Source organism: Apaloderma vittatum, unplaced genomic scaffold, assembly GCF_000703405.1.
Source record: "Apaloderma vittatum isolate BGI_N311 unplaced genomic scaffold, ASM70340v1 scaffold41939, whole genome shotgun sequence".
NCBI classification, from domain to species: Eukaryota; Metazoa; Chordata; class Aves; order Trogoniformes; family Trogonidae; genus Apaloderma; species Apaloderma vittatum.
In genome coordinates, this window is record NW_009737731.1 from 2,713 (window position 1) to 17,866 (window position 15,154).

At 37.7% G+C, this 15,154-nt stretch overlaps 1 protein-coding gene across 1 annotated transcript in view; it reads left to right on the forward strand.

Moving 5' to 3' along the window:
* Window positions 1–5,257: 5,257 nt before the first annotated feature.
* The window catches only part of HNRNPLL (heterogeneous nuclear ribonucleoprotein L-like), a 17,578-nt gene continuing 7,681 nt past the window's right edge, over window positions 5,258–15,154 (forward strand). Inside the window, exons 1-5 of the mRNA XM_009877417.1 lie at window positions 5,258–5,375; window positions 6,649–6,886; window positions 10,666–10,751; window positions 12,984–13,080; window positions 13,169–13,241. Coding sequence (XP_009875719.1) covers window positions 6,656–6,886; window positions 10,666–10,751; window positions 12,984–13,080; window positions 13,169–13,241 — 487 coding nt within the window. The 5' untranslated portion in view covers window positions 5,258–5,375; window positions 6,649–6,655. The remainder of the gene's footprint in view (window positions 5,376–6,648; window positions 6,887–10,665; window positions 10,752–12,983; window positions 13,081–13,168; window positions 13,242–15,154) is intronic.

Sequence of the window (15,154 nt, forward strand, 5' to 3'; positions counted from 1 at the left end):
CACCTAGCAACTCAGTTGCTGGGTTGTTTCTCACAGGCAGCTGCATTAACAGTAGCTACGTGGCAATGAGTTCAGATCTTGGCCTATATTGCAGCAACTTGTTCATGTATCAATGGCTTAAATGAAATACATCCTGGAAATCAGTTATGGAGTAAGTGTAAATCATCCTCCCTCCTTTGTTCTCCATCAAAAAAGGTAACCATTACCTTTAGGCTAGTTCTTCCAGCACCTTAGGTTCAGTCTCCTGCTGATGCTGTGTGTTGTATGGGGTTTTGTTTGTTTTTAAAGGAATGTTCAGACTGTGCTGAGCAGAAGGGAAAATAGAACTTAGTATTTTGGCTGGAAGGGACCTACAATTATTTAGTCAGGGCAGATTCAGCATTAGCAGAAGGGGCCAGAGTGGAGGTTTTCCGTTCTGTAGCAGTTGTAATTATTGAAAGGACATAGTGGTAGAGAGGTATCCATTAAACCAGAGAAACAATACTCCAAACTCCACATCCAAAACAAAACTGAGTTGCCAGGTAGCCTTCTAGAATATGACATGTGATTAACTTTAATCGCTTTTTTCCTATCTAGCCCCCAAACCAACCAGCCTCTAAAACCAGCCAACGGCTACCACCACCACCAAAATCCAGGGTACACAAAACTGATATACTCTTCTACCACGGAACCTTAACTTTGTCTTGCTTGCTTGTTTCTTCTGAGACACTGTCTTAGTTCACTGTGTATTGGAGGTCCTGTTGTCACTGCAAAGCTTAAGGAATTCTGGGTGGCGTAGGGAGAGGTGTTTCCCGTATGTCTGTAGGGAAGAGACAGAAGTGCTTGAGTCAGGTGAGTGTGATAGACAGGGATAATGTACAACAGGGCAATAAGTAATACCTTTGTCGCATAGTCTAGCTAGCAGTTCAAGAGCATGCACAAAATGCTGCGTATCTGCTTAGGAAAGCCTGTCTTCATCAGACCATCCCCAGTTGACACAGCTAAGATTACTGGGCAATGTGTTGTGTACCTTTATGCTGTCTTTGTAGTGTGGTAATTCTAGCTGCCCTTGACATCCTGCAAGGCAGTGGGATGCAGATCAGTCTGTAGTTAGGCATTAATGAAGTTTTGGGTACTTACATACCTAGTAAGTAAGTACCTAGTAAGAGGGCTTTCCTCCCCAGTCCTGTTGTATTTATAAAAGCAATTTCAGAGCATTTGAGAAGGATGAGGCAAGAGGCAAAAATGGACAGTGAATAAGATAATCTGAATGGTGAGACATAAAATAACTGTATATTCAGGTACCCAGAGGAAAGAATATGACAGAGGAGTGCCATCTTTTTGGAGTAGGTAAGAAAAGGAGTTGGAGGAGTTAAGCAGAGAAACGATGGAAGGAGCAGATGGTCCAAAACCAGTAGTACAGACTAATAGAACTAAGTTGAATGTACTGCCTGGAAAGTATCTGGAGAAAGAGTGATGGACACGTTTATGAGTCCATCATGCAAATGATGGGTAAAAAAACCCCTCTAATCTAGAACTGGTGAGCAGGAGAGACATCATCCTAGAGCCTGTAATGATTTTATTCCTTTCTGGAACGGTAAATCATAATATGTTAGCAGTGGTACATTTAAAGTGTTGTTTAGTACTGTGTAGGCCACGAAAGAAGGGATGTTAAAATCATAAAATGCTACAGCTGTTCTTGAAAGTTGCTTCTGTTGCAGTCTTATGTATGTGAAGTAACTTGTTTGTGCTTCATCTGCTTGGTTATGTCAGTACTTCCCTTTGTGGCTCAGCTCTTTACAGAAGCTCGGTTTCAGTGTTAAACATTTTTATGTTCCTGGCTTCTTTCTTGAGAGAAACTTTTTTGTGTCCTTGTTACTGATCCTGAGCACTTAGAAAGGAAGTCTGTTTCCATTATTTGTTTAATAGTTGCATTTTGTGTCCAGCTAATGTTTCTTCAAGAAATTTTTAACGAGGTTTCAAAACCCCTAAGCCATATATATTAATTGGTGCAGCAATAATGTCAGCTACTGAGTTCCTCTTGGCTTTGGTAGAGTGCAAGTCTTCTGTTGGAGTTTTGCATGGGGCTTTTGTGCCAACATGGGAGTTGGAGTTACTGAAAGACTCCTTTGTAGACAGAGACATACTGGTGATGGTTAATCTGTAAGTGAGCAGGTGCTTTGATGTAACTTTTGTCTGTGTGCCAGCTGTAGCATGTGTGGTTTTCAAGATACAGGGGCCGTGAGATCTCAGTCAAAATCCTACATTTTTCCTCTTTGTGAATAAATTAATAACAGCATCTGGGGGAGTTGTACACATTCTGACCTTAGCTGTGGCAGCGCTTTATACTTACAGACATGTATGATTCTTCATGTGGTCTAGTGGTTTTATTTCTACTTATTTTAGAGGAAATCAAGGGTCGTTCTAGATTAGCTTGATACTGCAGCTTGGTAGCTGTAAAACTTGTTTGACGATAATATGTTTGTCTGCCCTTTGTGAAGATTTTTTTACGCTCAAACATATGCCTGGCCACAGGCATATGTTTGAGTGCAAAAAAGTCACCAGTATGCTCTGTGAATGTTAGTTCGCAGCTTCTTGGCTAAGGACTGACTTATGCTCGGTTCTTCTGCTGCTGTTTACTGCTGCTGATTTGAAACTATTTTCAGTAAAGCAGAGACCTTCTTGTTTGGCCATTTATAACCGCAAGGGTATTATCTGTATGAATTAGTTTCCAAAATGCTGTGTAGATAAGTCCTTAATTTCATGGCAAATGACTGAGATTGTTTTGTGGGCACTTTTTGTTTTATTTTTGAAATTATTTTTTTTTTACTTCATGCTATTGCTCAAGTCACTGCAATAGCAGCAGTTATGAATTCTGGTTCTTGCTACATCTGCTGTATAACACCCTACTAAAGGATGCTTTCTATCTGGTGTTGTGGGAGAAGGAAATTTGTCCTGGAAAAACAAGTGTTGCTTCAACTATGAAAGAAAGCAATATTTGTATTTGGTGACAGTTCTGAGAATAATTCCGGTTGGCGGCAGTGCAGGCACATGTAGATTTGCATATAACTCTTGTATAATGATTTGAGGGTGCAAGTACAAGCTACTTGATCTTTGAGAGAGTTTTTAATATTTGGAAAATTTATATCTTCAGTAGGCAGGCTTAAAAGGACTGCTAATAAATGAAAATATAAAGGGATATGCATGACAAAGAAACATGAGCCAAAACTATAACAGAAGATTGAAGTGGGAAGAGGAGGGAGGCAGAAATACTGTTCCATTATGATCCACTCTCTGAAAAGCTTGACTTGATGTATGGGTGTGCTAATTAAGTCAGGTAGGTCTTTGTAGTGAGTCTTTGCTTCAGTGAGAAAATCATTGCTTATATTTGCCGTCTGATTAGACAGAAGTATTTTAAAACAAAAGAAAAGAAAATGCGTTCCCCTAGCATTAACTGGTATCTTAATGTAGTAACAACTATGCAGGGCAGCGAATAATTGGTTTAAAAACTTCTGTTTGTTCTGTAAACGAAGGTGCCTGCTATTTTAACACCTTAGAGTAATAGACTTTGCAGGAAAAACTGGTAATTCTTCTTGAGGTTTTTTTGAAGGTTTCCTTAGCTGCTTATTTCACCTTTGAGAAGTATGTATGCAAAGAATATGTAAGCTTAAAAGAAAACCCTCTGTGTAGTTCTGTTCATTCTGCTATTGCCTAAGTATTTGCAGTTCGGAGTAGTAACCTTTTATGACTACTTTGATTACTACTCGTACAGCTGATTAATTCAAGATATATAATATCTTATGCAAATATCACTAGTGGTGTTTTCCCACAATTGTCATAGCCCTTATTCAGAGAAATGTGTTGTCACTTGCAACGTTTTCATACTGCAAATGAATAAAATGTAAGGTAAGCGTAAAAAATTACGTAGCAGATTGTTCTGACATCTAATGAATACTAAGTACTGGCTTTTGGTTCAAAGAGAATGGTGAGATCCTTGACATAAAGAAAATATACAGAATTGTTTTGGGAGAGCTGTGAACGGAACACAGAAATTAAACTTACAAGACTCAGTTTGTAGTCATCTGGAATCTCTTTTTTTCCTTGAATCTGTAGTTCAAACAGATAGGCAAGAGAGGAAGGTCTGTAGCAGTAGTAGCAATCATTGTGCGGCTTAATGACTGAAGCTGAATGCTCCTTTGTGATACAAATGAGAATCTCTCTAGTTCCAGAAGATGCTATGCTACTTCATGACAAAAAAGTGAAAAATCAACAAGACTGAATCCGTTAGATGAAATACGTTGATGTAGTTGCTAAATTTGAGGAGATCAAATTTACACTGCTATTACATATATGAAATTTGGGTGCTAGTAATGACAGTGTGCTTTATTATCTCTGAACTTTCTTTGATGGTCTCTCTTTTTTTGCTTAAAAAAATGGTAAATGTCAGCCCTACTTCAGGCTTTTCAGGGAAAGATGAGCTGATTCCGACATGAATTCTTCAGTCACACAGAACTGAGACTATCTGAATTCATAGCAGCAGCTTTGAAAAATCCTCCTAGTGTGAATTCTGTGTGCTATTGTGTGACGGCTGAATCTGTTAATGGTAGTCAACCTTGGGGGGAAAAGAGAGAGCGTGTCCATATGTAGACAGATTGTGAGTTTTTAAAAGAAAAGTGTTTATTATCATAAGGGAGGTTGGGTCTATTTCAAGGATAGTAGGGAGCTGCCATTTTCTTGCATTGTGGGGCACAGCTCCATATATATCAGAAAAATAATCTATTTTTATTCCATTTACTGATGGCCCTTGTTTGTTCTTGCTTTTTTATCCCCCTAGCTTGTCTCAAACTGGCATAAACAAACTGTAAAAGTGTCCAAAGTATTTTAGCTATTGTGCATGTCCAGAATTTGCATGTCCAGATGTTTGGGGGGGATGGGGTGTTGGCCTTTTTTTTTTTTAATGCTTTTAATGAGTAGAGTGGAAGACCTCCTGCAATTCAACCAAGTGTTAAATAGACAGTTTTTTTAATATTAGAAAAGTCTTGCCTGTGCAGACACATTAATGAAATCTGCAAGGCATCTCATTTTAAGTAGGTTTCAGCAACTGAACCTTGCAATCTGTTTGGAAATAAAAGTTAAATTATTTAAAATATGCTTGGATTGTACATTTAGATGGCTGCTTCTGGACCCGGCATAGTATCTGCCAAGTATTTAATCTTAGTTAATGACAGCAGTATGCCTTTTTCTGTGTTGAATTTTAAAATGTTATTCCATTGCTAGGATGCTGGGGGAAGTCATCACAAAGTCTCTGTTTCTCCTGTCGTCCATGTCCGAGGGCTGTGTGAATCAGTTGTGGAAGCAGATCTTGTGGAAGCTCTTGAAAAGTTTGGAACCATATGGTATGTCAAAGTCGTGTCTCTGAACAAGTTGGGAGCATTACTTAAAATTGTCTCTTGGACCTCTTTAAATACATAGTGATAGCAATTGGAAATGCAGAGCTTGGTTAATAGAAAGCGCTGAGATCTGCTGTGTAATGATTTTATGGTTTTGTACATGGCACGACAAGTCTGGTCAGAGTTGCGCTATCTGCATGCCCTAACATCTGCTTTCAGACTTTGGTAGCACAGCTAGTCCTGGCTTTAATACAAGCTGTAGCTAAACTGAATTGCAGAACAGCACAAGGATGATTGTCTTGCTCTAAGTGAATATACCAACAATAAGGATGGGCCACAAAGCAGATGATGCTTTTTTTCTATGGTTTCATATGGGAGGAATGCTTGTGATCTGATAGGACCTTCAGAACAAGACCGTTGTTCAGAGAAAGCTCCTTCAAAGGTCATGTAGCCTAAGGAGTCCTCATCTGTGAACAATACAGTAAAGGTGAGTGGGTAGAGCCAGCTTACTGTGAGTTTTGAGTGCTTTGTTTTGGAAACACGCATTCTTTTTCAAGTAAATGCGTGTATTTAAATCAAATAGGGTTTTGTAAGTAGTATGGTAGTATTTTTCACTGTAAGAAGTAATTACGTTTTTACTAGTATCTTAAAATAATTAAATGAAATTAAGTAAGTAAAAGCTTATTCAGGAATACAAATAGGTACGTTTTAGCCTGAGAGATGTACTTTTCAAAAACTTAATCATCTGTCAAAGCTTCTTGAGTTTGCCTGTGTCTGGGTTTGGTGAACGAGAATACTTACGTTTATTTCCTCTAATCTAGTTTTGTGTCCAAAAAAAAATTTTAAATTTCTTCGCAACAGCAAAGATGTTTAATGTATCAGCTTTGAATGTGTTTTATAATTTGCATTTACTTTGATCCTTTACCTCATAAATGCCTTTAGTAAGGTTTTGCTAATATTGTAGTTCTAGCAAGTTAGTAAACAATTAGCTGTTTGTTGTACTGATTGAGTATTTTTATGCATTAAACTTTTTTTTTTTTTTCAGGAAAACAACTGCTTATTACTTATCTTATAGCTGCATCTCTTTGTTTTGTGTAAATGCTTTAGAAATGCGTTGACCAGGTTTGGGAATTTTGAGTAGGGAGACCTACCTTCCTTTTATGTCCTTGTTAGGAATTGTTTCAGAAAAAAACCCCATATAATCTGTGACAGTTCTGGGACTTTGGATTTGTTTTGAGTAAGCATAGAGGAAAACTTAATGTAATGTTTCTGTCACTAGCTATGTCATGATGATGCCATTTAAGCGCCAGGCTCTGGTGGAGTTCGAAAATGTTGAAAGTGCAAAGAAATGTGTGACGTTTGCAGCAGATGAACCTGTGTACATTGCTGGGCAGCAAGCCTTTTTCAACTACTCGACAAGTAAGAGGATTACGCGGCCAGGGAACACTGATGACCCATCTGGTGGAAATAAAGTTCTTCTGTTGTCAATTCAGAATCCTCTCTACCCAATTACAGTGGTATGCTTTGTCTTCTTTTTCCTTTTTTTATTTTTAGTTTTTAATGAAAGGGAGGGAGCAACAGTCTCTTTAACATTATTTCCACTCTGTATTATGAAATTGTTCATTTCAGTCAGGAAGTAATGTACCCAAAGTTTGCACCATCTTCACATAGGTAATGTGCACGTTCCAGAAAAAAGAACTGAATCATTTTCGAAATGATTCAGTCTCATTTGTACAAAAGTATTTCGCAAGACATTTGCAGAATTCAGTGGTCAGGATTTTGAAATGTTTAAGTTGCTACACACTTCTGAAATATTTCCCAGTGTATTTCCACAATGTCAGGAATGTCATTTAGTTTTTAGGCTTGGTATATTTATATACCAAGTAATTTTTTCAGTTGAAGAGATTATTTTATTGCAGTCCTTCATTCTTAAGTATTTCCTTTGCAGAAGGCTGAAATCTTCATCTATTGATGACCGACTCCAGTTTTATGGAATCTTCTCCACTTTTATTTGGCCTGATACATTTTACTTTTCAGTATTTATTTCAAACACCATATACACAGCTGTATCCTAATTTATTGTCGTCCGTTTGTGTCACATGTGCATGCTTTTTTAATGATATAGATATTTTTTTCATAGTATGTAAGAACACGTGGTTTTTTTCATGCATTGAATGCTTATATTTTTCATAGATTTTATACTATGTGTTGAATTACACAGATATATTTCAGGAGAAAATTTATAAGTCTGCTTTAAGCAGATTTGTAATAGTGTGGTACAAGCAGAAGTTACCTGTTCTTGAGGATATATGTAGGCTAGTATGGATCAGTCAAAGTGTTTGGGTTGTGTGGAACCATAACTTAATGCAAGTACTAAGTTTTGTTTAATGTGCTGTATGTTATGTTAGCAAATTGATTGAAACCTAGTATCCATGAAATTATTTGAAACAGTCAGTTTTGTGTCATGCTTTTTGCTTCAGTGTATTGACATGTGTGACCTGAATATTGACAGGTTTTGCCTGTTGATTCATTTTTCAGTCAAATGAATTTTCTTTCTCTGGTCAGTTTTCTTTATAGAAAAGCATGGCAAGGTACGACTTGCTTCTTCACCAGTGTTTAAAAATACACCTGCTTTGAGTTGTGTGAAGAAATCCAGGAAGTTGAAGTGTTCTTTGCATGTGACTATACACAATTTTTGGAAACGGTGTTTCATTCATGCATTTTAAATTTGGCTTGCATAAATAGCTCCTCATATGCTCGAGAAAACTGGTAGTGGAAGCATCATTCTGGGCTAGGAGAGTTTCATGGAAATTCTGAGGATGAAGCCTCTAGCACAATAGCTCCTTCTTGAAAACGTCCCATCCCGAACCTCTTCCCAAACAAAACTCACAGGACAAAAACTAAACAAAAAAAACCGCAACACTGACCTCCAAAGTACAACACCACCTCTTACACTTCAGTGCTTTTCTCCCCTTAAATTTGAACTAGTTAGATGAAACATTTCAGCCTGGTTTAAGTGGCAAGTCTGAATAATTGCAATAAACTCTTCCTTAGTTCCTAAGTTTTCCTTTCAAAACAACGTACAGTTTTTGCAGGGGAATTGGTCTGCTCTGGGACATCTTGTGGAAGAGCTGAGTCTTTCTAGAACTTTGCTACAGCATATTTCCTCCATTGCAATCGTGACCTGCCTCTTTCCTAGCAAAATTTTCAGAGGGCTGTGGCAGTGAAGGACAAGTTAATGGTGTTTAATTGCTCTCTACCCCTTTGTGATGGAGGGTTGGTGTTTTGAAAAAGTTTTCCCTAAGGTGTCATATAGGTATTTGAAGTTCTGTTTCTCAGTTTTCTTCGCTGTGGTCTGGGAGTTGTCTGTAAGAACAGGCAAATTTTTAAACTTAACTATCAGCTTCTTCTGAGATTAGGTTTTTGTACCTACTTTTTTTTAAGCTACTGTAGTATGAATCTGGTGCTAGTGTCAATTTTTTATTTAAAACATGCCATGTTACTGTGTTTTGTGAACAACTTGATTGATTAGATAATCTAAAACAGCTGAATTAAAACAAAAAAAAGAAAAAAAAATCAAGTTTTGTGTGTGCCTGTTGGCTAATGACACTGGCAACATTTTGAAAGACAACTTTTTTTTTTAATTAAATGTCTGTGAAGAAGTCTTTTGAGACACAAATTGTGACAGTCATGTGACTGAAAATTAATGTCACCTGAAGCTGGAAAGATTTTAGGACTCTTTGCTCCCAAGCGAGAGGAGGTGGAGTGGGCAGCTGTTTGTGCTATCGAATGTGCAAGAAAAATACACCTAGAAATGATCTCAGAAATCTTATTTTGTAGGGGTTTAGGCTGCTTGAAGCCTTTCAAAAAATGTTTATCTTCTGATGGACTCCCCTGCTTGCTTCATTTAGCTGTTCAAAAAAGACTCACTGGAGTGTCTGAAGCAAGGCCAATGTTTTTGATTTGTTGTGTGTTTGGGGGTTTTTTAGGGTTGGTTTGGGGTTTTTTTGTTGTTGATGGTGGTGTGTTTTTTTTTATTTTTAAAGTGGTAATATGCCCATATATTAAAGCTTATGGCACTTTATATAAGATAGGATTGTATGTGGGTTGCGTTTGTTCTTTCTTTTAAGAAATTCAGCATGCCCCCCCACCCCTTTGCCTCCTACTTGCTCTGATGTTCTGTAGAACATAATAATAAACACTATGCCTACTGCCTTTCTCCTTCTTGTCTGCCAGATAAACCTGGGCATGTACACTAAGATCTTGGAATGAGTATTTTGGAAGTATTTGGCTTAGATGTAAAGAAAGGAAGGGAGAAATATATTGTGGTAGAGAGTTTTCCTAAAATGTCAGTGCCTATGTCTGCTAGGTTTAGCTGTGTAAACTGGCTGTCTGGTAAAGCTTATGTGCTTTCAGCTGTTTGAACATAACCTAAGAGGTGAATTATTTCAAGAAATCACAGTTCCTGAAACTTGATTTTTTTGGCCAGATTCATGCTGGAGACTAGTTTCTGGTACCATGATGTCTGAATTGTTCTATCTAAATTGAGTGTTGTTTGAAACACAGCACGTCAGGCCAGGCTTACGATGTGAGCTTTTCTCCTTATGGTTTGGTTCTCCTGCAGCACTGATGAGGGTCTTGAATTTTATTGGTTCCTTGTAATTCAGACAAAGGCCAGTGAAAGTAGAGTGTTAACAATGAGTTTGCATTAATCCTGTTGGAAATTTTCTCTGCCTTAAGTGGAGAACCATTGCAACCCCTTGCAGTGTCTTTGATTCAGGTGAACGCGATTGAAATTCTTTTGATGAGCTACCTAGGCTTACATCATGGACTACTGCTGGTGACTTTTCTGAAAATGATGAACATGAAGTTTCTGAACATGAACAATTAAGAAAACGTTGGCTTCTGGAGTGTTATGAAATGAAATGTGCTGTAACTACAGTGTCACTTTCTCTCTTTGGTAAAACTACTGCAGTGCACGCTTAAAACCAGGTGCAGCTTGAGATATGGGTGCCGTTATGGGGTTTTAACACAGTTGAAGGTACTTTAAACTAATGTTTGCATGAGTACTTCTGTAAGAAGTTATCTCCTGATTTTCAGATTTGACAGCCTATACTGTATTAGTCCATAAAAATGCTAATCATGAACGTATAATTTATATCGGGACATTATAAATGAAATGTTGACAAGCCTTTACTTAGCTTTTTGGCATTTCAATGGCAGTGTGAGAAAATATTCTGTGGATCTAAACTGTTTGAAATTTCATCTCTAACTAAAATATTTTCTTCTTCCTTAGGACGTCTTGTATACCGTGTGCAACCCTGTTGGAAAAGTTCAACGCATTGTTATATTCAAGCGAAATGGAATACAAGCTATGGTTGAATATCCTTTGTGACTGTGATATTTTGATTATTTTTTTGGTAAACTCTTGACTGCAGATGGGATTTAACAAAAGAATGTTGAAAAATATTGTACAATTCTGAGACCAAATTTGTTTTTAGTTTCTGTCTGAGACATGGTAATTTCTAATTTTTCTGTGTCCATGAGACAAAATAGCACTTACATATTTAATCTTTATAGGAAAATATACTCTTGTCAGTGGTTTTGATAACCATGTTTGTAGGTGGCCCTAAGACTGATAATTGTAGACAAGAAATATGTCATAGATTTGACAGTGCATTATACACAAAATTTTGATGGCTTCTGCCTGTGCTGGTATTCAAGAAATGGGTAAGGGATTGCAGAGTGCTGTATGACTTCTTCAGACTTCTAAAATAGTTCCAATATATACTCCTTGTCTTACCATTCTGACTTTAGTAAAGCACAAGACCAACTTAGGCCTCCTTGCCCTGTTTATGATGTGTTGAGAAAATTCTTTTTATCCTACGGTTTGCTGTGTTTGTAGTGTTAAGTGGGATGTATGCTTCAAGTCGTTAATGTGTTACTGTGGTTTGCAAAGTCCAAAGTCTGATATGTTTATGCCTTTAGTTTATAAAACTGATAGCACTCTTCCTAGAGATGATTACCCCCCATCCTGAACTGTTATCTGGACAAAGTTGTACCAAAATCTCAGAAACACCTTTGTGGTTTCAGATGATACTGATGTGACAGGCTTTATAAGTGAGTCACTTCTGTAACATATGACATAACTGGTGGCTGCACTGATGATTTTCCAGGAAAAAAGAACTACCCTAACTTCCATAAAAGCAAACTAATTGCTGTTTATCTATGTAGAAGACTTATGCTGTGCGTCGTAACAGACAGTAGTTTGCCTTACTCTGGTAGTGTGTCGAGTTTGTGGTGAGCGGTGTCGTTTCAATCAGATGACTTGTTACAGTTGGGGGTTATTCTGCATCTTGTGAAAGATTAGGGAAGTTGTGGGGAGGATCCTGCACGTACTCTGAAGTGCCAAGGTTCCGTCCTTTGAATTAAATTCTATAACATTCCTTTTATCAAAACCAACCCACAATTTGAAAGAAAACTCATAGGTAAACAGTTTGGGGGGAGGGGAAAGAAAGCAAGCCTCCCAGGAAGCCTTGTCTGAAAAGTTCAAAAATTTCGTTTTTACAATTTCAGTGCTAGTTGCAGTACCCATTACTTTTACAGATGTGCTCCCACAGTTATAGCCAGTGTCAACCAATTTCTTAGAGGTCTGGGAAGCTCAGCTTTTCTCACTCTTAAATGCCACGGTGAAACTTCATCACCTTGGAAGAAGTTGGGCTGCAGGAATATGGTAGAACACAATGTGCTATTGATACAGACTACTTCCCAGAATTTCAGTAAATTATATGGAAGGAGGCTGCAAAATATTTGGTCTGCTGCCAGGTTCAGGCCTTCAGACACCATAATGTTACTGGGTATGTATGAGATAATGGCTTACCGTGTTCCCAGGTAAATTTTTCTGCTAGTCTTAGAACTAATCTTAGAATATGTAGAGGATATGAGTAACCTACATGTTGGAACCTGTTACATGGATCTGCTTTGAGCAGTGGATTTAAAGCAATCTGTTTGCTGTATTTTTTAATACAAGATGATTATTTGTTCTTTAAAAGCGTCTCTCTTAGTTCTGTGGTTTTACTTTGCTAACAAGCTAAAAGGACATACTCTTTCAGTTCCTTTTACTGTAACCTACCTACTGAGTCCATGTTCTCCCTACTCCTAAGTTGCTAACTAGTGCTAGCTGTGAGAAGGGATACACTGTCTTGCCCCTGAGCTCTGGTCTCTTCACAGATGATGCAGCTTGAATTTTCCCTTCAAATATTCTCTAGGTTTGCTGGTAACTTTCTGTGTTCGCTGATGAAAATTAATAAATCCAGAAGGATATCCCCTTCCAAATTACATAGATTCAGAGCATAATGAAAGCTTGTCGTCTCTATAATCCACACTGAAGAATTTACTAGTTTGTGGATGGTGTCATCACGTGCTGCTTACGTGACAAAACCAGATGTTCAACCAATATATACTTGTTGGTAATTTCATATTAAAGACTGTATAGGGTTCTTTTAAGGTATACAGTAGTGAAATACCTGTAGGCAACAAAAATAAGGCGGTATCGGAAGGAAGGGACATGAATGAGACACCTGGTGCAAAAAGAATCCTTAACATGATGTGTATGTTTGAGTCAGTGTTTTGTGCTCAGAAGGCAAAGGCTGCGCTCAATGGAGCAGATATCTATGCAGGATGCTGCACACTGAAAATTGAATATGCAAGGGTAATGCTTGGACCTTCTTTTTTAATTATACTAGAAAAAAATACATACTCAAGACTTAACCTTGTTCACTTTTACTTTATTTGAACAGCCAACTCGACTTAATGTCATTAGAAATGACAACGATAGTTGGGACTACACTAAACCGTATTTGGGCCGACGAGGTAGGTTTTCCTATGTTACTGCTTTACCTGTTTTACTGTACTAATGACAACCAATCCTTCATACGTGGTCAGGCTGTATCGCAGTAGTCCTTTCAAAGCAAGCCAGTGCTGCTGAAGGCTGTTCCCAAGCCAGGAAGTTAACCCTGAGCCCTAGTGCCCCCTACTGCCGTGTGCTTGAGCCACTTAGTTCAACAAGGAGCCCACACCTGCAAGCACCTTCGCAGTTCTCAAGGACTTGCATTTCTCCAAGCAGCTCTCTCTCTTTGGAGGAGAGGAAGCCTGGTACAGACTATTCCTTTACAAACTACAAACTTGCACACTGCTTCTCCTTCGAAAGGACTCTTTTCCCCTATGTTGGACGAGGCATTAAGAAGGATAGAGGACTTCAGCAGGCTGACTCTACACTTCATCATGCACCACATCGGCATCAGCAAAAAAAAAGCAAACAAACAAACAAAAAACCCTCTGAAAAAACTCAGACTTGCAATTCACCTTGTCTCCATACTGCATGCACCACCACCACAAGTTTTTAAAGGAGGACACTTTCAGTACTTCAGATTTGTATGGGATGAATAATATAATAGACTGTACCCATCCTCTTCAAGTTTGTATGTGTGATGGTCTTACTTCCCTTAAAATTGCAAGTGAAAAATTGAGAAGCTCCAAAATTAAGAACCTCTTTTGTTGAAATCATTGACATTGTAATCTTTTTATTACTTGCTGTACGTGAGTTGCGTTGAGTCTTAAAAGTGTAAATATTGTCTAGTAGTAGGGAAATTTAATCCTTTTCTATAGATAGTTGGGACTGAGCAGTGCAATATCAGATAGGTCCCCTCAGTTATATTTCAGTATTAAAATAGGGAGACTCATAATGGGTACAGGCATACTGTCTCTTAAGTACTCAGCTGTATAAATTACCAGAGCTTAACTCATGTCAGTAGAAACTGTGACTATATATCTGTAAAGACAAACTGCTGTGTAGCCTAACTCCTGTAAAGTGTTTATTTAAAAAAAGAATCTGTAACTATTGAGTGCAGTGTTCAGTAACTTATGTACAATAATGTGTGCAATGTAAAGTTAGAAAAGATAACGTGTCCAAGATAGATAATCTATTTATCGAAGGCTATATGAATACCAAGGCTTTGGCCGTCTCAAGTGGTATGCACTTTCAAAGTAATTCTGCACAGACGTTGAGTTTGTAAAATTGTTGTACAACTAAAATCTTAGGGCTCGAATTTTCAAAATAAAGTTCTTGTAAAAAGTTAATAAGGGAGCTACAGTATTGGTTGCAGCTTGTAGGTTATTACTGTTTGTATCAGTACTCAGCGTTTTTTTTTCTCAAATTCCTGAGTTAAGAAAGATGTTTTTTTGAAGAAAAGGGCAAGAAAAAAAATCTAAAAGTTTGAATTTGAGAAATTGGATGGATTAATTTGACCCTCATATCTCTTGATCACTGCAGTGTTTGGGGACTTGTAGCATCGTGTATCTACTTTCATGTAATTGGTCTGCAGATAGATGTGGCTGTATGAACTAAATATTCCTCAAACTAGAAAAAACAGTGGGAAATGAAAAACTTGAGAAAAAGCAAGCTGTACCTATCCTAGGAACTCTCTATACTCTTGTGTTCTTTTTGTTACTGTGACAGCCTGTCTCTATTTTGTTTTATACAGCACTCTACTAAACATAAGAGGAAAATAATTAGACTCGTGGTTTATAAATAAATATATACGTAGGTAGATATATAATGCTATATTGTATATAGCATGGTTTTTCATTTCCTGTGGCTCTTGTCCATTTATCTAGAAAACAGGAATATAAATTGTTGGATGAACACTGAAATGTACTTGACAGAGCAAGCATCTAGAGCGATTTTGTCCATAAAGTGATCCAGTACTTTTTTGTTTGACAGAGAA